Below are 26399 nucleotides of genomic sequence, written 5' to 3'. Positions count from 1 at the left end.
ATTTTATAAGATCCCTCATTATGGTATCGTGTTTAATATTTTTCTTATCCCAACAGTGTAGATATAGTTTATTCAGGTCACTAAAAACAGTGAAGCAAACATAGAAAAGAAAATTTCTGATATCCAATTCTTGTTGTTTTCAGTTCTTTTTCAAGTAACATTGGGGAGAAAGACTGATTTTTCATATGTGTGCTCTCCAGTAGACCTTCCTGCGGTGGCGGGTGTCCAGGAATCTGCACTGACCGTGCGGCAGTCACTGCCACGGGCGGCTGCTGAGCGGTCGCTATGTGACTGCTGCAACTGAGGGACTAAATGTCCAACTGTATTTAAATATCATGAAAAAAATAAATATCAAGAACTTAAATTAAAATAGACATCCAAGTGCATATATTGGCTCCCACATTAGACAATGCGGCTTCAAAAGAGCCACCAAGGGGCATGGAGGACTAGTGGCCTGCAATCTGTGATGCCAACTTGGATGGTATCTTATCAATTTTCTTAGTAAATTTGGAAAATTAAAAAAAGGACTATTTTTTTCCTCATTAAGGAATCTTGAGCGAATTATATACCTATCAGTGGCTCCATTGAACTTTGAGCTGCTTTTTGTCCATGAATTAAGATCTATTTTCTCCATTATGTTATAGCTCCTCTTTTAGGTACTATGATCTTTGATTTTTATATATATACACATATGTATATATTACACACCATGTACATTTGTAAATATCAAGTGAAACAAGGAATGAGGCATATTAAACTTGAGCGATCCTTTAGTCTGAGGAACATTTACTATAAATGGAAAGAATGAGCACACAAAATAGCCCATGGAGATGACCTTGCAACACACACACACACACACACACACGGGGGATGCTCCTGTTCATCACATCAAACCGGAAGCTAATAGCCTTTTTCATGTTTCTGTGATGTGACAGATACTTACGTTTCTGCTTGAAAGAGTATTTTTTTTTCCAGTTATCAGGATAACCCTTTCAAGAGAATTTTAAGCTTCTCCCTTTTTTTCCTCTGATGCCTTTATCTGACCTTTTGCCCCCCTCCAGCTTCCCCAGCCGCACTGCCCAGTCACGTCTTTCTTTTTTCAGAGGAGCTGTCTGTGCGTACGCACGCTGAGATGTGTATGCCAAGGGTCAGGGCATTTGCTTTTGAAGACATCAGTATCATTAAGATGATATTCACAAGAACAAAGGAAGAAATACATATAGCAATGGTTACCATTTCTTGCATATTTACTCCATGCCAGTCATTGATTAAGGACTTTAAGTACATTTTCATTTAATTCTTCTGAAGCTTTATAAAAAAGTTATGATTATTCTGATTTTGCAGGTAAGACAACCCTAACCTAAAGCTAAGTAATTTGCCCAAGGCCACACAGCTAGTTGGTGGTAGAACCAGATTTGTTAACTCCAAAGCCCTTGAGTTTACCAACCAAACAATGATTTAAGATATAGAGGGGAAAAAACCTTATTCCCTTGAGTGGCGTGGCTTGGTGGGAACAACATGGAATGTGAGGTGAAATAATTCTTGTTGTCATTTCCCCTTTGCCATGTTCATGGTGGCCTTAAACAAGGTGCTCAGCATCTCTAAGTCTTTATCTCCTAACATCTAATTTCCTCCTTCTAATATCTAATATCCTAGTGATAGAGCATGAAAGGTCCTCCATGTGTGTATCTGCCTCCCTTCCTGAAATACCAGGTTGTCATGTGTAAATTCTTTCTTAACTGAGTCACCTTTGTTTTATTTAGTTGGTTTGACAGAATGCAGTCAGTAAGAAGGGTGTTCAAGGTGCAGGTATTTGCCTCTATCTCTATTTTAACCTCATTCCTCAGTTCTCACCAAGGTTGTTTATGTATTTGGAATGCTATTCGTTTTTTCCTCTGGCTTTATTTATTTTTATTTTTTTAACTGAATTTCACTTTAGTTTGCTTTTCTCTCTTGGGTTGCCACTTGGCACTTTTCAAGTCTGTACTATGTCCTTAAAGATTACACAGCAGCTTTTCCCATAAGCAGCCTGCGGTGACCTCTGAAAATGGTTCACTGTTCACTTGATTCAGCAAACCCCACAAAATCATGTAAATCAAGAGGTTCAAATCTTTGCGTTCACTTTCAGAACACTCATGAAACTGCCCAGGCATCAAGGGAATGCATATCTGAAAAGCCACCAAGTATCTGGAGAATGTCACTTTACAGAAACAATGTGTGCCATTCCATCGTTACAATGGTGGAGTTGGTAGGTGTGCCCAGGCCAAACAGTGGGGCTGGACACAGGTTGGGAGCTCAAAAAGAGAGCTGAGTTTTTGCTGCACATCCTTAAAAATGCAGAGTGCCCTGGCCATTGTGACTCAGCGGGTTGGAGCATTGTCCTGTAACTGAAATGTTGTGGGTTCGATTCCTGGCAGGGCACATGCCTAGGTCATGAGTTTGTTCCTTGCTCTAGGCTCTTACAATCCCCACTCAAGGCATGTGTGGAAGGCAACCAATCGGTATTTTTCACATCGATGTTTCTCTCTCTCCTCCCCTCCCCTTCTCTCTTTAAAGCCAATAGAAAAAATGTCCTCAGATGAGGATAAAAAAAAAAACAAAACGCAGAGAGTAATACTGAACTGAAGCGTTTAGATGTAGATTCTTTGGTCATCGAGCACATCCAGGTGAACAAAATTCCCAAGATATGGTACAGAACTTAGAGAGCTCACGGGCAGATTAGCCCACACATGAGCTGCCCCTGCCACGCGGGATGATCCCACTGAAAAAGAGCAGATTGTTCCTAAACCGTAGGAGGAGGTTCCACAGAAAAAAAAGATATCCCAGGAGAAACTGAAGAAAAAAAAAGTAAGGTCTGGGAGTAATTTCAGCATCAAATAAATGCTGATAAAAGTAAAAAAAAAAAAAAAAATACATGGCTAATTTTTGTTTAAAAATTGTTCAAATTGATGCCAACTATTTCTCCATTATGTGGTGGAGGGCAATAGGATAAAAATGGGGGATCGATGTTCATTGAACACATGGTTTCAGGTGTTTCTGTGTGTCATCATCACAGTAGGAAAGTGAGGATTAATAATGTAATATTAATATTCCCACTTTACAGAGAAGAGGTGCTATCACGTGCCCATGCATAAAAATGGACAGAGCAAGGATGTGGCGGAGCCTGGCCTCCAGTTGCTGGGCAGCTGTCTCTTGGGTGGGGAAAGGGATGTGGATGAAAAGGCAATTCAGAAATCACCCCTGAATTGTCTCTACAAGTAATTAAAACATAGCTACTGTATGTATTTCATTGTCCTTGTTACATTTTAAAGATCACTTTATATACAACAGAGAGCACATGTCTTGAGTGTTCAGTTCACTGAGTTGTAATACCTGAGAGGCAGAGGGTGTTTCCGTTTTCAGGAAGATTCCCTCTGCGCTCTCTGCTTGAGTCTTCCTTTGTCTCTTCCATTCTGCTATTGAGCCCATCTGCTGAATTTTTTATTTCAGTTATTATATTTTTCAGTTACTACATTTTTTAGTTCTAACATTTCCATTTGGTTCTTCTTTGTCTTCTGTTTTTTGTTGTTGTTGTTTGTGTGTGTGACTTTCTGATTCTTGGCTGGTTTCCTTTTTTTAATTCATGCCAGCTGTAATTGCTCATGAAGTGTTTTTATAATAAGTGCTTTAAATTCTTTGTCAGATAATTCTGTTACCTCTTTCATCTTAGTGTTGCCGTTTATTGATTATCTTTTCTCATTCCATTCAAGATCCTCCTGGTCCTTGGTTATGAGTGATTTTTTATGGAAACTCAAATATTTTAGGTCATGAATCTTGGGATCTTCAGTCTTCTGTTTTAGCTGGTTTTCTTTAACACCCAAGGGAGTTAGAAAACCAGGGTCCCCACTCTGCCTCAAGGTACCTGGGAGGAGGGGCCTCTTGCTTATCATGGGGTGATGGAGAAAGTCATCAGACTTCCTCTGACTCCAGCCCAGGGTGGGAGGCCACCTCTCCCTGTCCTGGGCAGGTAGAAGTCCTGCCTCTCCACATTCCCGCAGCTGACACTGCAGGAGGGAGGAGGTGGCCTCCTTACCAGATGACAGAGATGGAAATCTGAGTCCCCAAAGTAGCCTTCTGTGAAGCCAGCTTCTTGGGAGTTTCAGGGTACCTTATTCTAGTCTGAAGAAGTTAAGAGTCTAGGCTCTCCATTCAGCCTCTGCTGGGTGGTTGGGTCATCTCTATTCAGTGGTATTTGAGCAGAGCAGTTGTTATCTAAACGTGGTCTTGCTAGCCTGCTGCTCTCACGGTCCTTTGGCTAGAGGGAGCAGGCTCGTGTGTCTTATTTTTGTTCTTTGCCTCATGACATTTTAGGTTGTGGGCTATTTCTGCTGCAAGTCTAGAATAGATGAGGCAAAAAGAAAGCCCAGGGAACTCACCACCATATCATCCCTTGAATTCCAAGGTCCTTAGATGTCTTCCTTACTTCTGCCTTTTGAAGTCATCTTATTTTGGTCTTATGTATAATGTCCAAGGTTTTTTATTTTTCCTTAGTGGGATGAATTAAGAAATGTATGTTTATTCCGTCTTCTCAGAAGCATCCAAAAGGCACTACTTTATATTTAAAAAAAAAAAAAAAAAGGATGTAAGGAAAATTAGAGTAGATCACCTATAGTAAAGGAAAATATTATTCCATAAAATCTCCAATTCATATACAGAGTTACAGATGTGTTTGGGCACTGGACTGAATGAAATCTGTTTCTTATAGTATCACAGTTAAAAATGTTCTAAGTCACCTGTCTCTCTTAATCTAACACCTGAATCCTGTCTAAAGCTTCATAGAACCTCTAAATATACCTGCCTTCATATGCTCTTCATGAATGAGAGGAGTTACTGTTTTGTGTACCTTAGAGAGAGCCTTTCCCCTACTTTGCTGACATTGAAACATGCAAGCTAAGCATTATTTTAATATCTGCTATATGTAGATTACCTCGTCCAGAGATCAGGGGTAGAAGGGTGAATGATTGATGTGATCAGGCTTAAGTAATCTTTGAGGAATGAGGATCCGTTATAACAAACTGTTACAAAGATGAAATTGTCTCTGTAGACACAGAGCCAGAGCATGCCTCACGTGGCACGGAGGGGACAGGGTTCTGACACACAGGCACGTGGTCTGAACATCTGGCTGGGACAGAGTCATCCAGGCCCAGCTCCAGCAGCCACACCATAGTCGTCAGCACTGCCATCTGGCAAACTGGTGAGGATGACAGAGCGTGGTATTTTTGGTTGCAAGTCTTCACGCTTAGGTTGTTTCTTTCCCTCTCTTCTCATTGGCACTTGAATCCAATGAATGTAGTTAAGTCATCTCCATTAATTAAACCAATATTCGGAGAATGTCTGTTAAGAGTATATTTTATATGATAGAGGTATGAAACATGGGCTATGTCCTTCAGGACCTTTAGCTAGAAGCAAGACATGTACGTGAACAAGACATGTACATCCACAGTGTATCTCAATTCTAATAGTTAATTATGGGATTCAAATATATTTGCTTCTAAGGTCATTCATTCATTTAGCAACATTTTTAGGGGTGTTTACTCTTTGCAGGCACACAGACCAAGATGACAATTCCTGCTCAGCAGGAGGCAGTCAAGTAAATCAGTTTCAGGACAAGTCTGTGGTTCTGGTGATTTTACATATTTTTGGTGAATCACACAATTAGGCTGGAGGCAACTTTTATTTGTTCTTTTGAAAAAGAGACGTACATTGCTCATAAGAAGGGAATGGCAGTGAGTGGGATTGAATCAGGCTCTTCCCAATGCACTTCTGCCCATTCTATAAACTGGCACAGCTGCAGATTAGTCACCTGGGCCAGGCGCTAAGTTTGTAAAGCTTAGTAAGAAGTAGTCACTTGCTTCAGGGGGTTCCTAGAACATAGACTAGGCAGCCATGTCACTAAGTATTTGCAATACGTGATACACACACACTCAGAACACATCTTCTAGTAAGAAAAAGAGGTGATTGTCATTCTTGCTTAGGAGGGTATAATGGGTGCAACATCGGTTTCAAGCTTCGTAGTGGAAAGAAGAGAGCATTTAATATTTTCTGACAAGTTTTCCATGAAAATAAGGAAGAGTGTATTCCACACAAAGGTGGGCTCTGTCATAGCAGAGAAGCCCAGTGCGTCTCAGGAGCTGCGAGCAGTTTTCTGTAGACAGTGGAAACCTTTGCTGCAGGGGCCAGAGCAGCCCCCAGGCTGGTGGGGGTGTTTGCACAGCGTCTCTGTTCACGGAAAAGTTCAGAATAAAGGAACCTTCAACTTGAACATAGTTCCGTCTCTTGTTTCACTGCAGGGAGAGTGAGGTGTGGGTGGGGATAGGAAGGACTGGGAAGCTGGGTGACTTCTTGGCAAATAAGAGCCCGTTCTTCTTGCAGATGAATTCAGCAATGCCAGCACATCTTATTTCTCTTCTTGCATCCTCTTGAGGAGGACTGGTAGATAGTGTGCTCCTGTGACCTAAGTCACTCAGAATGGGCTCTCTCAGAGGTCCGGTCCGGGGCCCAGGCGTCCTTCCAGCCGTGGCAGAACTTCTTCTGCCCATCGGGCTGGGCTTGTTTTGGAGAATGTGCCGTCCCAGGGGAAATTCTCAAGTACTCTGTGAGCTTTACTCTGTCATTATTATCCATTGAAAAAAGTCCTAACTGAAAATCACAACCGAATCATTGCTAAACTCTCAAAACTTTGAATAAAGAAAATATCTTTGGAATTTCTCTTTACACTTACGGAGACAGTAGGGGGATGAAATGAGAGAGTAGGGTTTTAATTTTTTGTTGTTGTTTTATTGTAGAACATACATAACCAACTTTTCTAACCATTTTTAAAATGTATCCTTTTTTAAAAGATTTTTATTTTCAAAGAAAGGGAGGGAGAAAGAGAGGGAGAGAAACATCAGTGTGTGGTTGTCTCTCATGCACCTCCAACTGGGGACCTGGCCCGCAATCCGGGCACGTGCCCTGGCTGGGTATTGAACCTGTGACCCTTTGGTTTACAGGCCAGCACTCAATCCACTGAGCCACAGCAGCCAGGTTATTTTCTAACCATTTTAAGTGTTATTCAGTGACATTAAGTATGTTCACACTGTTAGGCAACCATTACCTCCATCCATCTCCAGAACTTTTGCATTGTCCCAAATTGAAAGTCTGCGCTAAGGAGTACCTCCCCCTTCCTCTGTCTTCCAGCCCCTGGTAACTACTCTTCTGCTTTCTGGCTCCACGAATTTGACTACTCCAAGTACTTCATATACCTGAGTAGAATCATACACTATGTTAGCCCTTTTGTGATCGGCTTATTTTATCTAGCGTAGTATCTTCAAGGTTCATCCCTACGATAGCTTGTGTCAGACCTTCATTCCTTTTTAAGATTGAGAATAATATTCCATTGTATGTTATGCATCATGTTTTGTTTATCCCTTTATCTGTCAATGTGCATTTGGGTTATTTCCACCTTGTGGCTTATTATGAATAATGCTGCTATGAACATGGATGTCCAAATAACTGAGTCCCTCCTTTGAGTTCTTCGGATGAATGGCTAAATCAAAGGGTAAATTCTATGTTTAATTTTTTGAAGATTCACTAGACAGTGTTCCACAGCAGCTACAGCATTTCACATTCCCACCAGCAATGCAGTGTTCAGATTTCTGAGGAAGAGATGGTGCCTTCAAAATGGCATCTCAAAACATTTGCAGGGAAATATTTCCCTGTTATATTTAAAAGTGGTATTTATGAAACCCATTTGGGTTTTCAACTCTTCGTTTTGAAGTGCTCAACATCAGCAGCATTAACAGGAGAGCAACAGCATGTCAGGTGTGGACCGCAAGCACCTGGAACGTCGGTTCCAGGACCAGGAAGGCAGGGAGTGGCCGGAAGATCAGGCAAGCTTGCCGACCGGTGAGCTGCAGGGCCCATGAAATGGGGGAGGAAACTTTTGAGAAAACAAGGAGGACATTGATGAGAATGGAAAAGAGAAAACCAACTGGGGCACCTTTTACATGATGGGCCAGGAAGCGACAGTCACAGCTTGTAAGAGGTCATTTGAAAGTTGCTTGATACGGGAATGCTAGGGCCCTGAAATTTCAGGAAGAGCAAAGCAAAGGCTGACAGAAATGGTTTTAAACAAACAAACGCGAGCACAGAAACCTAAATCAACTGCTGGGTTTGCAGGCGAGGAGGGAGCAGTGAGGGAGGATTAAAATGTTTGTGTGAAGAAGGCGGCTACATGTGCAGAAAGTCAAAACGCCATAATCTGCCTCATGTTTATAGATACCTTACATCTTGAATGCTAGGTATTTACTAGCAGGGAAAAGTTTCCTTCTGATTTAAAGGCATGATCATGGATAAAGAGGAGATTGCTGGTTCATTTGGTAGCTGAATAAATGTTTCTTAGATGTCTACTAAGTGCCAGGTTCTGGACTTGGGGGCCTGGGGATCGTGGAGGGGAATGAAACATGGAGTCTATGTCTGGAAGCTTGCAGTTGTGGTGGGCAGGCAGAGAGACCAGTTAGGTAGACACCCTCAATACAGTGAGGGGGTTACGCTCCAGGACACTGTGTGCATGGAGGGACCACAGCCTGGGGGTTCAGTGACCCCTGAAAGGCATTCTGAAGAAGAGGTCTGAACTGACATGTGGGCTGATGAAGAGTTAGCTTTCCAGAGAAGACAGTAGGATTCAGGTGGAGTAGAACTTCCTTCTAGGAGGAAGGATGTATTAGAGTCTGATTTGTGGGGAGGTGACAGGAAAGGAGGACAGGGAGCCATCAGTAGCTCAGTGGTGTTGCTAAGCTGTGAATCCCAAGACACGAAGAAGCCACGGACCATGCCAGAGAGAAAGCTCAACGCTATTCATTTTTCTTTTCCTCATTAATGTCTAAATCCATCCCATGTTAATCCCCCATCTCCCTACATGAGCACACTTTTTTAGTAATCATAGTTTTAGCGTGTGAAATTGAGTGTTCCTTGTAAGTAGGCTGTTCTTTGGAGTCGGGGAAGCTGATCGATATTCACAGTAATTAGCCTCATGCTCTCGTAGGTTTTGTTCCCTTTCTACAAAACCTACGAGAACATGAGGCTAATTGGGCATTGTGAGTGGTTCTCCTGCATCCATTTAGTTCCTGGCTTGTTGAGTAGCAGCATTGTAGTTTGGGGAACTGACTTGAACTGAAGGTCAGCTGGCTTAAGAGTAACCCTATTTTTGCTGCTAAGGTTTTAGTTCACTAATGGGCATGTGATTCACTGTGGCCTAAGGAGAAAAGAAGAAAGTTTCAAGGAAAGAATGGCCAACCAAGCTGCTTCTATTGCCGGAGGAGAACCAGAAGCTTGTAGCTCTATGTGCCATGAGGGAACCTAGGCTTAGGATAAAGGTGATGTATGGATAGCAGAATGGAGAGATTTAAAAATAAACTTCACCATTCCTAATGACTCCTTTGAACTGGGAAATGAACTAACTCTCTGAGCTGCTACTATTACTGGGCTTCCTGCCCCAAAAGCTAATACATTTTCTTACCATTTAATATATTTTGGATTTGTTCTTCTGAAACTTGAAATCCTGTGTGCCCTAAATGATATGTAATCTATGTAACCTGCAGCAGATGCCTGTATGATTTTTTTGTGGCTAAGTCTTTGAGCCTCATTTTTTGTCTCTGTGAAATGAATGTAATTATTTCTCACAATTTTTCACAAAGATTATTTAAAATCCAGCACAAAGCCTGAGGGAAGAGCCATGCACTAATGTATGTTGAGTACCTACTATGTACCATAAAATAGGCCAGTCCTTGGTTTAGGGAAGGTTAGGAACTAGAAGAGAAATTTACAGATAATTCCATATAAAATGGTATAAAGTCACACACTCAAGCACCATTGTGCAGTTAGTTTCAGATCATTCAACACTTGTTGAATACGTGCTGTGCCGGGCACGTGACCTAACATGGAATGGGAGCAGGGATGGGGCTGAGACTGGGGATTAAGGGAAAGCATATCTGAAGAAGAGGCATTTAAGCCAACACATGAAGGATGAGTGGGAATTACGTGAGGGGCGGGAAAGATCATGTCAGGGGAAAAAAAATGTGCATAGTCTAGGAGATATGAAAAAACTTGGTATATTTAATGAAATGTGTGGTCCAAGTGGAGCGAATGGGGATTAACAGGGTGGGAGATGAAGCTGGGAAGGTAAAAAGGGGACAGGTAATGCAGGGCCTGGTGGCCTTGTGTGAAAGATGTTCTCATATTCCGGGTATAAAAGGGAGCCATTAGGAAGATTGAAGCAGAATGTTCTCATGACCTCGGCTATATGTTTTTTTCAGTGGGATTTTAGGGACCAAGGGAGCAAGAGCAGCGGGGCTAGAGAACTGGGTGGATTTGAGCAGAATTTTGGGTGCAGAGCTTCCTGGATTTGGTAGTAGATGGAGGGATGTGAATCATGGAGAGAGTGATGTCACGGATGACTGTGGAGTTTCTGTGTGAGTAACTGGAGAAGACTGGAAAGGGAAATATTTTTTTTTTTCATAAGAAAACCAAGGTTCAAGTTTGAACATGTTAAGGTTAAGCTATCTGTGATGCATTGAAACTGGGATGTTGAGTAACAGTTTTACTTCTGTGTGAACCTCGTGAGTGAGGACTTTCCTGGCTGGAGTTGAAATGTGAGGGCCACCTGCAGGTTGATTGTATCAGAAAGGATGGGAATAGGTGGTACCTGTTAAGGAGGGAGGAGGGGGGAAGAGGAATCCTTAGCTCGCTGTTTCTGGGAAGCCTTCTCTTGCCTCTCAGGTGTGAATGTTCAGAAGCCTGGCAAAGAGAAAAGGAAACCCAGACCTGGATGTGGCGCTGAGTAAAGGGAAGAATTTTTTAGAATCATGGAAGTTAGTTGAAGGGGAAGAACGATGAGAAAAGAGAAAAATGAGGGTGTTGGCTAAGAGGAGTTTGTCAGCACAGTAGAGTCCTGAAGGAGACGGGAGGTGATTTAAGGTCCTGGCTTAAAATCCTCTGAGGCCAAAGGGAAGGAAATAGGATGGGAGTTTAATGTTGAAGGGTTGGGGACACAGGGAAGTGAGATAATTTCCTATAGAAACCTCAAAACACACATGTCATGTGTATGTACATACACACCCACAACCCCTCACACACCCTTCGTGGTTCATGAGGGTCATCTCAGTAGAACGTATGATCCCTGTAACATTCACTGCTATTTCTTTGATAATACTGGGTACATAGGAGGGACTCTATAAGGATTTATTGAATAAATGTGCCCAGAAATCGGGCTTCAGATTTTACTTGCAGTGATACCCGTATTAGAGGATGTGGAGAGTAAGAAAGGAAAAATCAGAAGCCACAAGACTTGACCCTCGTGCGCCTTCCACTCTGCTCTTTCTTGTTGTCCATAACTCATTAAAAACATCGCCAGTTCTTTTATCTTTAATCTGCTTATTCTCTTGGACTGTGGGCTCTTTGAAGGTAATATCTCTCATATATCCTGCATCCATGTTCCCAGAATCACAGGATGACATACAATAAGTGCTCAGTAAATATTTCTTGAATGAATGCAAGAGAGTGGACTGGTGTGGATGCTTCAGTGTGAACACAGAAGCATCCAGAGTGGGGACAGATGAACCCTTTTCCAGATGGAGGCAGGGGTATCAGCTAAACTGGAGGGGCTGATCATTGCACACATGGGAGGCACTAACGAAGTTGCCTGCTTTGGTCTCCTCATGTGCAGTGTGATGGTTAGTAACTTGCTCAAGGTCAAACAACCTGGAACCGATGGTTTCTGGATTTGCACTCCTTCCTCGCCAAATTCTTTGCTGTAGTCACCAAACCACCTCTTAACTGGCTGAAGCCTTGTTTCTACCCACTTAGGCCAGATGAACTATTGTCTGCCCTGGACGCCTTCTTCGAATGATTTGTTTTCTGAGTTATATTTTTTTCCCCTCTTGCCTAGCTCTCCACTGCGGTTTGAATCCACGGGCTATTGATCACCCTGCCCGTGCTGAAGGCATTAAACTGCAAATTGAAGGTGAAGGTGTTGAGTCTCAATCCATTAAAAACAAAAACTTCCAGAAGGTGCTTGACCAAAAAGGAACCCCCAAGCGACTGCAGGCAGAACCTGAGACAGCTAAGGTAGGTAATAATCCAATACCTTCAGGAGACTCTGAAAATACAGCCTTGATACTTTGTGGTCCGGCCACAGAGAAGAGCTGATGGTGCTTTCACCAATTACCGTTGTCTCTTCAGTTTAACGAACACTGCTTCTTGATTATAGGTAATAATAAATGAGAATATTGACTACCTCCCCTTTGGGGTGAAATCGAATCCCATTTGTGGTCAGTCTCCAAGCATGAGGTTCTGAGTATGGTACGGAATGGGTTAGAGTGAAGAATGCCTTGAACTGAAGGCTGAAAGGTTTGTTTGCCAGGCTCAGACTTATCATTTTATGATTTTGGGCAAGTCATGTGACTTTCCAAGCCTCAGATTCTTCATCTATAGAGTGTGCATCATAAAAGCGACCTCCCTCATCCGGCTGAGCAGATGAAATGATACCATGCATCTGGAAGTATTTTGTAAAAGGCCCAGTAGACTGCATGGGTCTTGAGGGATTTTGCTGACAAACACTGTTAATAATAACAACTGACATTTTATTAAATATATCCATATATTGCAGGTGTTTTTGAAGGACTCTTGATGTTCTTGCTTATTGTATCTCTGTAACAATTCTCTGAGATAAACCATAGCAAACAGTAAACAGTACCCTAATTAATAAGAGACACAATTGTTCTAGTTTACTGGATACTTTGTCCTTTCTTCTAGTCTTTAGCCTGAGAGTAGGTGCAAAACACACATTGGTAAACTGGGTGTTACAGGGTAAGTGACTAGCAAAGCTTTTTCAAAAGACTTTCCACAAGGAAACTGGCATGATCTGGGCTTTTGTCAGAAATAAGTGAAGATGCTTATGTTGAGGTCACAGTGTTGAAGATATTCATATTAGTTCCCCTTAGAAATGGAGAGAACTCATCATCAGGTGGTATTTGGTTTCTCCCTTGTGCGTTCCCTGCAAAGGAATTTCCTTTCAAATTTCTGAGTAAAGATATGTGTGGCTTGGAAAGCAAATGTCGCAGTTGCCCAAGAAAAACCTTAAGTACAGACAAACCTTGAAGGTATCTTGCCTTAGGTCTGACCACTGTAATAAAGCGAGTCAAAATCTTTTTACTGGTGGAGGATCTTGCCTTCAATTTGTGTAAAAAAAAAAAAAAAAAAGTGTAAAGAGCAATAAAATAATACAACGATTAAAATGAGATATGCCTGTAGAAACTGCTGTGATACAGTGATCACTCTCTCTCCATGAAAAAAAAACTTCCAAAGTCAAATGTGAATTTTTTTGTTTTATCTCCAGTTTTGAGAGTTTTGAATAATTACCATTGTTGCTTCTCTTTTTTAGTGTGGATAATTAAGACCTGATGGCATTCAGTGTGTGTGTGTATGAATAGTAGTAGCAGTAGTAGCAGTAGTCGGTGGGGAATGGGGAATGGGGCATGATTATCAAGGAAGCTGTTGCCGTTATTCTGCACCAGACTTTTTAGCAAAGAGAAACTGTACCTCGTAGGAAATGGGTTGGTGATCCCGGAAGTTTGGTTTGTGAGCTGAGTTGGAAATAAGTGCCTCCTATTTTGACATCCCAACCTCATCCATCTCTGATTCCACACGGGCATCTTGAAAGAGTGAGCGGGGAAAAATGTCTTAATGATCTTTAACTAGGAAGACACAGTTTTGAGTAGACGCTTTTAAATGTGATGCTTAAAATATTAAAAATGAGAGTGAAGAAAAAGAAAGCAAATGATTAGTTAGCTGATTTTCATTCAAATGTAAACATTTCCACATTATCTCTTTTATTTGTCCCCGCAGCAGCCACTACTTGTATTGGTATTATAAGAAGTGTGATTCAAATCTGATAGGATTTGATTATTTCTGAATTCCTGAGACTTGGTGATACTGTGTTGAAGCCGAACATCCACATTGGTAGCATTGCTTTTGCTCGCCTCTAGGCCACTTTGTACCTGCTTTGCTGCACACCTGCTTCGCTGAGAGTGTAGCTGTCTGTGACAAACATTTCCTCAGGAATAGGCCACATCCTGGAAACCAGATTCCTCTGAGCTCGTCCAGATCCTCTGTAATGAAACCCCCAAACAGATGGGGTTGCGGGGGGGATTCTGAGTGTTTTCACATCGGCATCATATTTGGGAGTGAACAGCCTAAAAGCTTAAAAGCTTAGACAGGCTATTGATTTAGTCATATTTTCATGGAGGACTGGATGGTAGCAGTGGTTGCTGTGAGGACAGAATTGAAAGCAGGTAGCCTGGCGTCATCCCTGCAGACCCGCTGCATCCCATCCCGTGAAGTCTCTGAACCCCGACAACGTGAATGAGTTTTATGCATGAGCAGACACATTTACATATTCTCTTCGGTTGCATTTAGAGGGTTATTGGAGGTGTGAGTCATCCTTTTTTTGTTTTCTTTTTCCTTAGGTAAATAATTGAATCTCTTATAACTTGACATACTCTGAACTTACCTTAAAAAATAAAAGCCCCCTGGCGAGGGATGCATTGCAGGGGAGGCCGCTCAGCGATGTCCGCTGGTGCAGCTTTTTTGAAAGACAGTCTGATAGCAGTTACCAGTATTTTAAGTGTGTGTAATTTCTGAGCCATTCATTTCCTCGGTAGGAATTTGTCTTGAGGGACCTGTCAGCCAGCTGTGCGAGGATGGCTGCAGGAGAGCGGCCCCTCTGGCGCTGTTGGTACCGTGAACGCCCGGGAGACGCCTGGGCACCCTCCGCTCGGGCAGAGGGGCAGTGTGCGATCCTGCAGTGGAAAAGACCATTTTCCTCACAGGGGTGGCGGAGGCCTGTGTGCATTTACCCTCGTCCCTTTGAGCTTCTGTAAGAAAATCCATTGACTGGATGGCTTATTAACAAAATGTATTTTGCGCAGTAGTGGGGGCTGGGAAGTCGAAGGTCAAGGCTGCCTGATTCAGCGTCCGATGAAGGCCCACTTCCCCGTTACTAGATGGCTGTTACCTCACTGTGTCCTTTCATGGTGGAAAGGGACATAGAGCCCTTGGGGGTCTCTTTTGTAAGGGCACGAATCCCGTTCAGGAGGGCTCCACCCTCATAAGCACCTACCAAAGGCCCTGCCTCCCAATACCATCACATTGGTGGTTGGGTTTCAACACACATTTTAGGGGAACACAGACCTTCACTATATAATGGTATCTAGGTGGGAAAATGAGATGATATTTTAAAGTAGCTGGGGGAAGAGAAGGTCAGGTTACTGCACAGCATGTATAGCGTGTTCCTACTGATGTGCAAAGGTCTTGCACTGGGTAAGGGTGTCACTGAGTCTAGAAGAGTGTACACCACAATTTGAGCGGCAGTTGATATCTGGAGTTGAGATTATGGAGAGAACTTTCTCTTTCTCCACTCCCGTTTTGTTTGATTTTTTTTTTTTAAAGTATGCATTCTTATATTTATTTCAAAGCCTTTTACAGATTGCCCTATTAATCCTAGAGCGTCAGGGTGGGTGTGTAGCATGAGCTTAATCTATCATCTTGATCCTGAAATTTGTATTTCTTTCATCATTTAAAAATATATCTTCTCTCTCTCTACCTATACAGGGTGGGGCGAAAATAGCTTTACAGTAGGTATTATATGGAAAATAATACAAAAATTAGTAAATAATAATACAAGAATAAACTCTGTGTTTTGCATTCTCACAAGTGTAAACCTATTTTTGCCCTACCTTGTATATCTATTCTGGGAAAATCACCCTTTTTGCTTCTCTCTTAGGATGTAGTTTTGGGACCCTTGGCTCCAATTCCTCAAAAAACTAGAGCCCTAACAGAAGGAGGCTGCCTGGGCCACCAGTTGCCTCCAGCTCTTACAGACCACAGGCAAAGTGGTGGAGAACCAAGCTCACTTTTAAGCCTTATTATTGGGCAGCATTCAGTCTAGATGAAAAAATAAAATGGATCCAATTTAAATGTTGATCTGAAAAAAGATAATTACCAATGTAAGTCCGAAAAGTCTATGAGCACTTGGGAATCCAGAGTGTGTGTGCCAGTTCCCAAGTTCAAGAGGTAAAATTGTGGTAACAGAGCTTTACGGGCAGATACAAGGCAAGAGAGATAGGAGGTATAGCATCTTCATCTCATTGGGAGGCACAGGAGTTTGAAGGTACACAGCTTTTTTTTGCCTGCTCTCCCACACTGGAACATGTACAACTGCCCCAGATGAGAGCCAAGGCAGGAATGAGCCTGCTGGACACAGAGAAGGCACAGCCTCTGTCCCCACCAGTCTCTTTTTATCATTCTAGTCACGGAGGCCTAAGACCAACTCACAGCTCTTGAAGACCAGGTGTAGTTCCATAGTTCCGCACAGCAGTTTCCAAAGAAACAGCCATAGGAGAGACTGAGGCCCTTCCTGTGTGGGCCTGGGCATGAGGTTACTTAGTCCTTTGCTCACAGGGCTGTAGGGATGGGGCTTCCGGAGGTCGAACCCGACATGCATTATGAAATATGGGTAAAATTCAAATACACAGTAAGAAGAATGGAAGGTGCCCTTAGCGATGAAGTCTAAGCACCTTGAGCCAAGATATGGCAGCGGACATCCTCAGGTGTGCTCAGCAGCCGTCTCCTTTGAGTTGAGGCTTGTGCTGTAGGAACAGGTTGAAACAGTGTGTTGGGGTCACGTTGTATGGGATGTGAAAACTGGAATGAGGAACATGGATCTCTTTCCTTCCTGCACTGTTCAACATGGTAGCCAACAGCCATATGTGGCTTTTTGCTTTTATTAAAATAGAATAAAATAAACAAATGAATATCCTTGGTCATCAGTTGCTACTTGTGTCTAGGGTCTACTGTTTTGGAGAGCAGAGACATAGAACATCACAGAAAGTTCTGGACAGTGCTGCTTTGATCTGTGGGAAGCCATTGAAGTTCTCTAGCATGGGAGCAAGATGAAAAAAGGGAAATGCTGTTGTGCTAACATTCTCTCTGACCCTTGGCCCTGGCCTTGGTGGACATGTGCTTCAGTCACAAGAAAAATGTCAAAGTAAGAGTCTGCTTTGAGGGCGATTATTTCTAAATGCTCTAATGGTGGGAATTTGAGTTTCCATGGCAACTTGGAGGGGGCTGTGGAGTTAAGATCAGCCTATCAGCAGCAGATATCCTGGCTGGTCCCCATCTTGGAATCCTGGGATGAATTAAATCTTGACTTCTAGATTTGATTTTTTAGGTGCTCACAAGGAAACTTACCATCTCTATCTTTTTATGTGTAAAATAAAGATTTATAAGGTTGAAAGCCTTTTTTTCCCCTCCTTGCGAGCAATTCACAGAGTCCATAAAGTGATGAGTCAGAGTGATAATCAAATGTCTGAGTGGCTTTTGCATGTCCCTTGTATATGAGTACCTGCGCCATACCTTTTACTTATAAAATTTGTATCCCCAATTTGCAGCCAAAAAAACAAGGAATTTAAATGACTTGCTTAGTTTCTGGCCAACAACTAGAGGAAGATGAATTTAAAATTGGAGTCTAAGTCTAATGACTCTAAATCCAGGGTTTGTTTTTTTTTAATTCCCTTAACATTAAATGTACAAATGATTTATTTATTTGAAAAGAAAATGTAATCTGTTCTACTGAGAATCTGGCCAACCAGGCAAAAGAAGAGGTTAGAACGCTGCGTGTAGTCTTTCTTCCTCAGAGAGAAACACAGAAAATCTTGATTGCTGTATTATATAATGGCGAAGCGAAGCCAACATCTGAAACAGTGAATAATTGTGTGCGTTTGGCTTTGGGATGCATCATGCGAATCTTTGGCAGCAGAGAGCCTTTTCTCATTAGGCTAATATTAGATTTAGTTTGTATTCATTTGGCACGGAGTTAAAGGAGCTGGCCTGGAACCTGGTGCTAGAGGCCGGAGGAGGAGAGGGCCTGGTGCTTTGGATAAGCCTTGGGCAGATAAAGGGGAGTTGCCTGGAGGGCAGCTCATAGACTTTTGTAACAATGAGCAGGAAGCATTAATCTGGGATTTAAATGGGAAGCTAAAAGAGTTTTGACTTGGGTTAAAAGAGGAAGGGCGGGTTGTGCTTAACCTTGATCAAATTACATTGCTCGGCTGCCTCTGAGAAGGTCTGTGGCAATTTGGGGATAGAATGATCTAATTCTTGGCTATCTGTGTTGCTTGGCCCCGGGAGCAAGTGTCTCTCCAAAAAAAGCTGCCAACCCCATATACTGTCACCAACAATATGAAAGGACATAATGCATGAGAAACATAATGAGCGCACACTTTGTTATGAATTGTCAGGAGGCTAAGGACAAGTGAGAGAAGACAGAATGACATCATGTTATGTGAGTTCCAGGGCCCCAGTACGCACTCACTGGACACTTGGGAAGATCTCAGAAAAACTATAGCCAACCCATATTTGAAAAGGTAAGCATTTACTACTAAAGAGTTAAGCTCTGAAAAGTGTTGCAATGAATAGGGGATATTTGAGCCATAGTTTCATGGTATCATCAATGAAGAAAGGAACCTTAGGATTTTTCTGACCACCTAATTTATTTCGTAGATAAGGGAACTGAGACTTAAGATGAGATTAAATGGCTTCTCCAAGATCTTGAGGCCAGCAGTGACCCGGCCTAACCTAAAGCGTAGTTCTAACTCATGGCCAGGGCATTCTGCTCTCTTGTGCAATCAGATCTCTACAAAAAACAAGTGCTATGAGCCATTGGTCCACGTTACTTTTCTGGTGTACAAAGACTGCAGTGTGTGCCATTTGAGAATGCAAACATGCAAACTGGAAGATGGTGGTTGAGGAAATGGAGCCCCTATGAGTGGGTTGGTTTGAGCCCAGTTCCAGTTCCACTAACAGTTTCGACATAGCAAAGACAGGCCTCCGGAGAAAAGGGCATTTGGGTTGTAGGGCTGGTTTGTCAGGTAGCACTCCCCCCAAATGCTGTTCCAGCCTGAAGCTCTGAAGATCAGTATGGAAACCTTCCAGCCATGTGGCAGCAGTTAAAGAGTCATCACAGTCAGAATGGCTTGAGATATTTCTGGATCGCATGCTTCTATATAAAGGCACATATACAGCTTGTACCTGAGAAAGCGACAAGCATGACAGCAGTGAGCTTATTCTGTAGTTGTGATGCAAAGACTCTCCGCCCTTGATGAGTGACATTGGAGAAAGCCTAGAGGTATCTGAGAGCCCTGGTCCGCACAGCCAGGGGAAGGACTCAGGAAGCAGGTAAAGCCAGAACCTTGAGACAGAGTAGGGTCAACAGCCAAGGATCAGGGAAGAAAGTGGGGTTTGGCCTCTGCCTCCACCCATAGCTAGAGGGCTGATGACAGTCCCTCATGAGGGCGTTGTAGTTAAACACAAATCCTCTCAAAACGTACCTTTACCCTCTCTATCGTCACACATGTGTGCTAAAAGAGCTTTATAAACTACGTATTATTTAGTAAGGTTTGCGAGTGTTTGCCTTGCTTTGCCCAGTATCCTACATGGCACTTGCTGTTGAACTGGGACTGCTTGCACTCGCTGACCATTTAAACAGGGCTTTGCAAAGATTTCTTGTAAAGAGGCAGATGGTAAATGGCTCCACATGGTGGGTGTCACTATCCCCACGTGACTCTGAGGTCATGAGCCCGTGGTTTAGATGCGTGTGCACGCCTGCACTGCTCCGCATCGCCTCGCTGAGCCTCCGCTGACGGGCGGATGCTGTGCACCCAGCGCTATGGAGAACCGTGGGGAGAGGGGTAGGAGGTGGGAGGGGTGCGTGGTGGAAGGGGTACTCCAAATCATTCTAAAGGAATACCCTGCTTTCATACACAAGTGTCCATAGCTGATGTCCTTATTTGGGTATAAATTGCCAAAAGTTTTTAATTGTAAAGGAAAAAAAATGCTAATAAGTAATAAATCATTTTAAGTTATCCTGATATCACTCATCTATTGAGAATGAGAGAAATTTAGTAATAATGATTAAATTAAAAAAAGACTTTTCATCATGCAAAAGAATATGCAAATGGTGATTTTTTTGTTTTGGTGGGTTATGCACCCGCATGTCACGTGGGTTCATTTTACCCCCACTACAGATTCGGGAGTCTGTGCAAGTCTCGCCTCTGCCATCCCCACGTGGAGCCTCCTCACAGGACCCCATCAGGAGCCTCTTACCTGCTTCCCCGTCACTCTTGCCCTCCTGTGATCCATTCTCCACACAACAGTTTTGAATCAGAGAATACTCACCTGTTGAGCATCCTTGATGGGTTTTTTTTTTTTTTTTTTTTTTTTTGGTAGGATTTGAAGTGAAAATCCAGCCTTGGTGTCATGATTGTGAGGAACCTAAGACATGCGGGCCCCATTTGCCTTCCCAGCCTTGCCTCATCCCAGGGTCTCCTTGCATTGTCTGAGCGCCAGACATCCTCGCCTTTCTGTTTCTTGAATATACCAAGGTCATTCTCTCCTGAGAGCGTTGGTGCGTGCCACCCGGTCTGCCCATAATGTTTTCCCCTTCGGTCGTTGCAAGGCTGGCTCCTTGTCATTCGGGTCCCAGTTCAAAGGCGCCCCTCCAGAGAGGCCTGGCCACCCTCACTAAGTTAGTCCCCCAGACACTCTCTCTGACATCATAGCACTTGTTCCTCTCTGAAATCATTCTGTTTATGTTGTCTCTCAACTGGAACTTAAACTCTTTGAGGGCAGCCCTTGTCTGCCTTGTTCCCTGCTGTAACATCAGCGCCTTCTATAGTGTCCAGCACATAATAAAGAATACATTCTTGATGAATGAATGAATGATGTCAGTTGATGGGACATGGAAGTCCCTTGCCTCTAGTTCTTCCTCATTTTTGCCTCCTGGTTGGTTATTTCACTATCTTTAGCTTCTCCACAAGTGAGCAGACAGATGAATCGTGCTGGGCCCTACAGCAGTTGGCCATGTCAGGGGAATGCTTCTCTGGATGGTGGGCGTGTGTGGGACATGGTCCATGGGGCGAGCAAGGGATCCTCCCATAGCCACTGTATTACCCTTCATCCTCAAAACATCTAGGCTGTCCCTAAGTCTGGGCAAATATTTGCGATCTGTGGCAGGCATTTCAAACTTCACTTAAAGAGGCTCCAGTGTCCAGATCAGAACCCATTGATCTCCCTCCCGTCTCCAGGCTTGGCCAAGATTTCAAATGCCAGGGTTCCTTCACCCCACCCTGAGTTCCCTCCGTGGTCCCCAGTGTAAGCATCAGCAGATTCCCATGATCACACATCTCTTTGAAGTTAAAACTTAAAGGAAATGGAAAGCAGCAGCTCCTTCTTAAATGATCAGGAACTCTTGCTTTGAAAATCAAACCACCAGTACCAAGCAACGCCTGAAGCATTATTTCCAGGATTGTATGAATTAGAAATAGTTTTCAAATGCTGCTCTCATGCATAACCTTAGATACATACTATCATAGCCTGGGCTGCTATAGCAAAATACCATAGACTGGGTGGCTTAACCAGTGGACATATAGTTCTCACAGTTCTAGAGGTTGAGAAGTTTGGTTCTGAGACGAACCAGCCAGTTTGGTTCCCAGTAAGGGCCCTCTTCCTACAGATGGTCACCTCCTGGCTCTGTCCCCATATAGCAGTGAGGGGTTGAGCTCTGGTCTCTCTTCCTCACCTTAAGAGGACACTGATCACATCGTGGAGACCCCACCTTCATGACCTCATCTAATCCTAATCATTTCCCAAAGGCCCCATCTCCAAATACCATCATATTGGGGATTAGGGCTTCAACAGATGAATTTGTTGGGGAGCAAACAGTCCATAACATATTCCAAATACGCGTTTTGGCCAAACAGCTGAGTGTTAAATCACTGTTAGTCTGAAGTTCAGTATCACCATCATACACCGAGTGTCTGGCCTGCAAGAATACACCTGTGATATTCCTGAGTGCCTCTTTATTACAACTTATTAAAATTACACCAAGCAGATTTTTTAATGGCATTATAGTTCAAGAGTAATCATTTCTTAGAGCTGTCCGTTCCTGTGGTTTTTATATTGTACATTTACAATCTTAAAAACATGCTCTCTTTCAACTGAGGTCAGTGAAGGAGCAACAGATGTTTTTCGTCAACCTTCACCACTACAGCGTCATGCTAACGGTGATATTCCACCCCCGCCCCCACCAAGTTAGTAAGCTTTCTCTCTGTCTAATAACCACTGACTTAAAAGACTTCAACTCTTAGACTTGCCATCTTGGTTCCAACGTCATGATTCAGTTTTATTGAAACAGTCCCGTAAATTAAAGGTTTGGGCTGTACTTAAAGAAGATGCTTGTAAAAAATTCTCAAAATCAAGCTGAATTTTGTTGATATGACTTGTGGTTTCCTTTCTTTTAAAGCCATGCTTTCGTAATATTTATTATAAAACAGGATTCTCAATTCAGCAGCCAGAATGATCTTGTTACTGTGCAAGTCAGATCGTGTTGCTCCTCTGCTGAAACTCCTCTAATCTCTCCCCATTTTCCTCAGATTAAGAGCTGAAGTCCTTCCAGTGCCCTGCCAGGCTCTGCATGATATATGTGTCCCCCTGGCAAGTCACTCATGTCCTCTACTACAGTCTTTCATGCCAAGGCTGCTCCTGGATTAAACCAGGGATCTTCCTACCTTGGAGCCTTTGCACTGGCTGTTCCCTCTGCCTGCAGTTCCCTTTCCACAGATTGTACAAGGTGTGCCCATTTCCTTCAAATCTTTGCTCCAAGGAGTCTTATGTGAGCTATTCTATTTAAATAATGTCTTCCACAATGCCTCTGATCTCCTGGTTTATTTCTGTTAGTCCTTACCCGCCCCCCCGCAAAAAAAAAAAAACACTGACTGCTTTCTAACAGTATATCATTTCCTTTTTATCTTTATTATTATTTTATGTCATCGTCCACTAGAGTGTAACCTCTGAGAGGACAGGGACCTGTTTCGTTCCGTGGTGTATCCCTAAGACTCGGACCATGCCTGGTACCTTGTAGGGACTCAACTCTTTGTTTAAATGAATTCTTGTAATACATTTAATCTTCACCTGGCCAATGGATTTACTGTATAAAGCAAACTAAGAGAATTTCACTCGCTAAGTTACAATTAGAATGCTTTTCTTGGGCAGGAAATTTTTATATAGCAAGAGTAATCCCTATTTGTGTTACTAATAGTTTTACAATGATCAGGTAAGTAAATAACCTGTTTGCTCAAACAATCATTAATTGGATACAACTTCAAGGTTGCCAAAAATGTGGCTGAAATGGCATTTAGCTACTTGGTCTGCCAGAAACTAAGGCTGAAGCCAAATCCTAATAGTTTTTTGGCCAAATGCCACAACCAAGGCTGAACTTCAGTGCCTCCTTGTTCTTTATATAATTGCTCAGTTTAATTCTAAATGTTCACATGTCTAACTTGCACATTGTGTAATCTGTTTTTTGGGGAAATCTGATACTAACCTTTTTTCATGTTGTACTAAATAGACAAAGAACTGTTAACGCTATGCACGTCCAGATCATGGTAACCCCTTGGAGGGGCCAGTAACAGGCCAGAACTGTAACAAAAGGGAGAAAAGGAAGCATCAAAACTTGGATTAGCAGGACATTTTTACAGAGGTTAGGTCAGTTTACTATTTTGATTTTTCTTCAAATGACCTAGTTAAGTGCCTGGCTCTACCACTTACGAGCTGTAGCAGCTGGTGCTAATTTCTTGATTTCTCTCTGCCTTAGTGTCTTTCTCTGTGCAGTCACAGGTAATTTAATTATAGTATCTACTTCACTGGATGTTGTTAGGGTCATTGGAGTACATATATGTATGAAGTGCTCAAAACAGCTCCTGGCATACAATAAGCGCAATGTAAGTTGGCTACTATGGTTATTCTTAATATCATTATCCTCAGAAAACATTTTGACAAGATGGGTAAAAGAATATCTTTTTTGTTTTTTGTTTCAACAAAGATTTCAAACTGGCTGTCTGCAGCCATATTGGATCTGCCAACAAGTTTTGTTTGCCCAACACAAACTTAAAGTTTATATTATTCTTCAACAATGGGGGAAAAAACCCTGAAATTCCTCGCTTAAAATCTCTAGATTTCCCACTTCTCTTGAAAAATTAAAAATCTGGAAATGATAAAGCCTAAATTTGTACCAGCTGGGGTTGTCAGCAGCTGCCCCTTATAGATGAGTGGTCTTTTTAGTTTGGCATTGGTCTGTGCTGGCTGGATCTCTCACTCAGCTTCTAGAGAGACTTTAGTGCGTGCCCCTGGCTGTACAGGATGCTGACATCGTGTAAGTGGTATAGTTAACCCTCTTTTACTTCATGACAGTGGCTCTTACCTCTTTAACAATGTGCAGGTCATTCTACATTCCAAGTGCCCATTGACCCTTCTCTGGTGTTGCTATATTGAACAAGACAGAAGTGGAAACTGCATCTCGAACATGTATTCTGATGCAAATTATAATATATATTTGGAAGGAAACCAACTGTAGTTTGAGAAACTGACATAGAACATAAAGGGAAGCTTAAAAATGCAGCCGTGCCCGAAGGTGAGAGAAAGAGCACCGCACGGACCCGGCCAGCGTGTGCAGAGACTATGTCCTGCTTAGGCGCAGAAGGACCACGGTGGCAGGCTTAGAAACGACTCACGGTGATACTAGAGAGACCTGTGGTTTTGTCTGAATTTTATACTTAGCGCAATAGGGAACCAGTGAATCGTTGTAGATTGCGAGGGCAGGGGTGTCTAAGAGTCCAGCTGCTCATCAGAGAGTTGATTAGAAGCCAGCAAGAGTAGAAAGGGGAGACTGGGAAGTGACTTGGAGTGTATGGAGTTGAGAGCTTGGGCCCACCAGAGTAGAGATGATAGAAATGGAGAGAGGTGGGGTAGCATATTGGAAGTTTGTGTTGAAGATAAAATTGGTAAGACGTGATTAGGTGTAACCCGTGATGCAAAAGGGAAGAAGCGAGCAGTCACCCCTAAGTTTCCGTTTTAAGCAGTTACCTGCATGTTGGTGTTCTTTAATGAAGTGGGGCACCCTGGCAAGGGAGGATGTTAAGAGGGGGAGTGTTGGGGCGGATTCGGAAGTTTATGTTAACTTGATGGTTTTTGAGTTCTATCCAGGAGAAGAGGTCAAGCAGGCCATGAAACTTGGGAACCCAGGCTTCCAAGGGAGGTCTCAGCTGCAGAGCTGGTGGAGAGGGCACACCTGCCATGCTGAGGGGGGTGGGTGTGTAAGAGAGAGAGAAAGGGGCAGGTGTGTAAAACAAGGAATTTTCCATCGGTTCTTACCTCTGGGAGATGGCCCCCCTTTGGTTTTCCTGCCTCTGCTGCCGCCACGTTGATTCTTGTTATTGTCATCATTGGACTTTGATAAGCCTGAGGGATAGACTTCAGTTTGGAGGATACTGACACAGCATGAAAACACTTACGAAGAGCTTACCCTAATTATTTTTTTCCTTGTCAGCCTAATTTTTGATATCTACTCTGCCAGCCGTGTGCGCCTGCTGTTACCTGTTTTATACATCTAGTGAAAAGAGACCAACGCATTTCATGGACGGTTAGAAAAGGAGAAGAGTAGGGCTGTCGGGATGAGCAGCTGATACCGTGTTTAGAATTTCAGACATTAACTTTTTGTAGGGATGTGAGGGTGTATTCACTTCCCACCCAGCGCACTCATGGTAGATGTCACTTTTGTTCCCTCCTTTCCTTCTGCGCTCACAGACGAATGCACATCCCAATCCCTGAGAACAACTAGTTCTAGACAATGGTCTGTGCAGGAAAGTGATGTGCCGCACCATCGGGCTAGGGACGTGAAAGCCCTGGTGCAGACTTCCAGCTCCCCCTCCTTCTGGGGAGTGTGGTGGCCACAGGTTCAGATAGCAGTGCACAAAGTCAGAGGAACTTGGGTCACCAAGTCACCTCACGGAGAACAGCTGCCCAGGAGCTTGCTGAGTAGGAGAAAACATTTAGCTTTTTTCTTTTTCTTTTTCTTTTTTTTTTTTTACTGATTTTGATTTTCTATTGTTAAGATTTTTTTTTAAAGATTGTATTTATTTTTTAGAGAGAGGGGAGGGGAGGGAGAAATAGAGGGAGAGAAACGTAGATGCACGAGAGAAACATCAATCAGTTCCCTCTCACACCCCCAACCCGGGACCGAGCCCACAACCTAGGCCTGTGCCCTGACTGGGAATCAAACTGGAGACATTATGCCCAACCAACTGAGCAACACCAGCCAGGGCTGTTGTTAAGGTTTTGAGGGATGTTTGTTACTGTAGCATAAGCCTAACCACATTAATCCAGGCCACATCTGGAAAAGATACAATAATGCTTGCTCAAAAGCTAAGCAAGTA

At 43.0% G+C, this 26399-nt stretch overlaps 1 protein-coding gene across 5 annotated transcripts in view; it reads left to right on the top strand.

The window, feature by feature from the left end:
• Nucleotides 1–26399, top strand: part of SAMD12 (sterile alpha motif domain containing 12) — a 326901-nt gene that overhangs the window by 23679 nt on the left and 276823 nt on the right. For all 5 annotated transcript variants that reach the window (XR_008530576.1, XM_054590427.1, XM_054590426.1 and 2 more), the window contains exon 2: nucleotides 11963–12141. Coding sequence is in view for 4 of the 5 variants with exons in the window: in XM_054590427.1 (XP_054446402.1) it covers nucleotides 11963–12141 (179 nt within the window). In the remaining variant the exon portion in view is untranslated. The remainder of the gene's footprint in view (nucleotides 1–11962; nucleotides 12142–26399) is intronic.

Source organism: Pteronotus mesoamericanus, unplaced genomic scaffold (genome assembly GCF_021234165.1).
Source record: "Pteronotus mesoamericanus isolate MK-2021 breed Mesoamerican mustached bat unplaced genomic scaffold, CSHL_Meso_final scaffold_174, whole genome shotgun sequence".
Lineage (NCBI taxonomy): Eukaryota > Metazoa > Chordata > Mammalia > Chiroptera > Mormoopidae > Pteronotus > Pteronotus mesoamericanus.
This window is presented reverse-complemented; position numbering and strand designations above follow the sequence as displayed.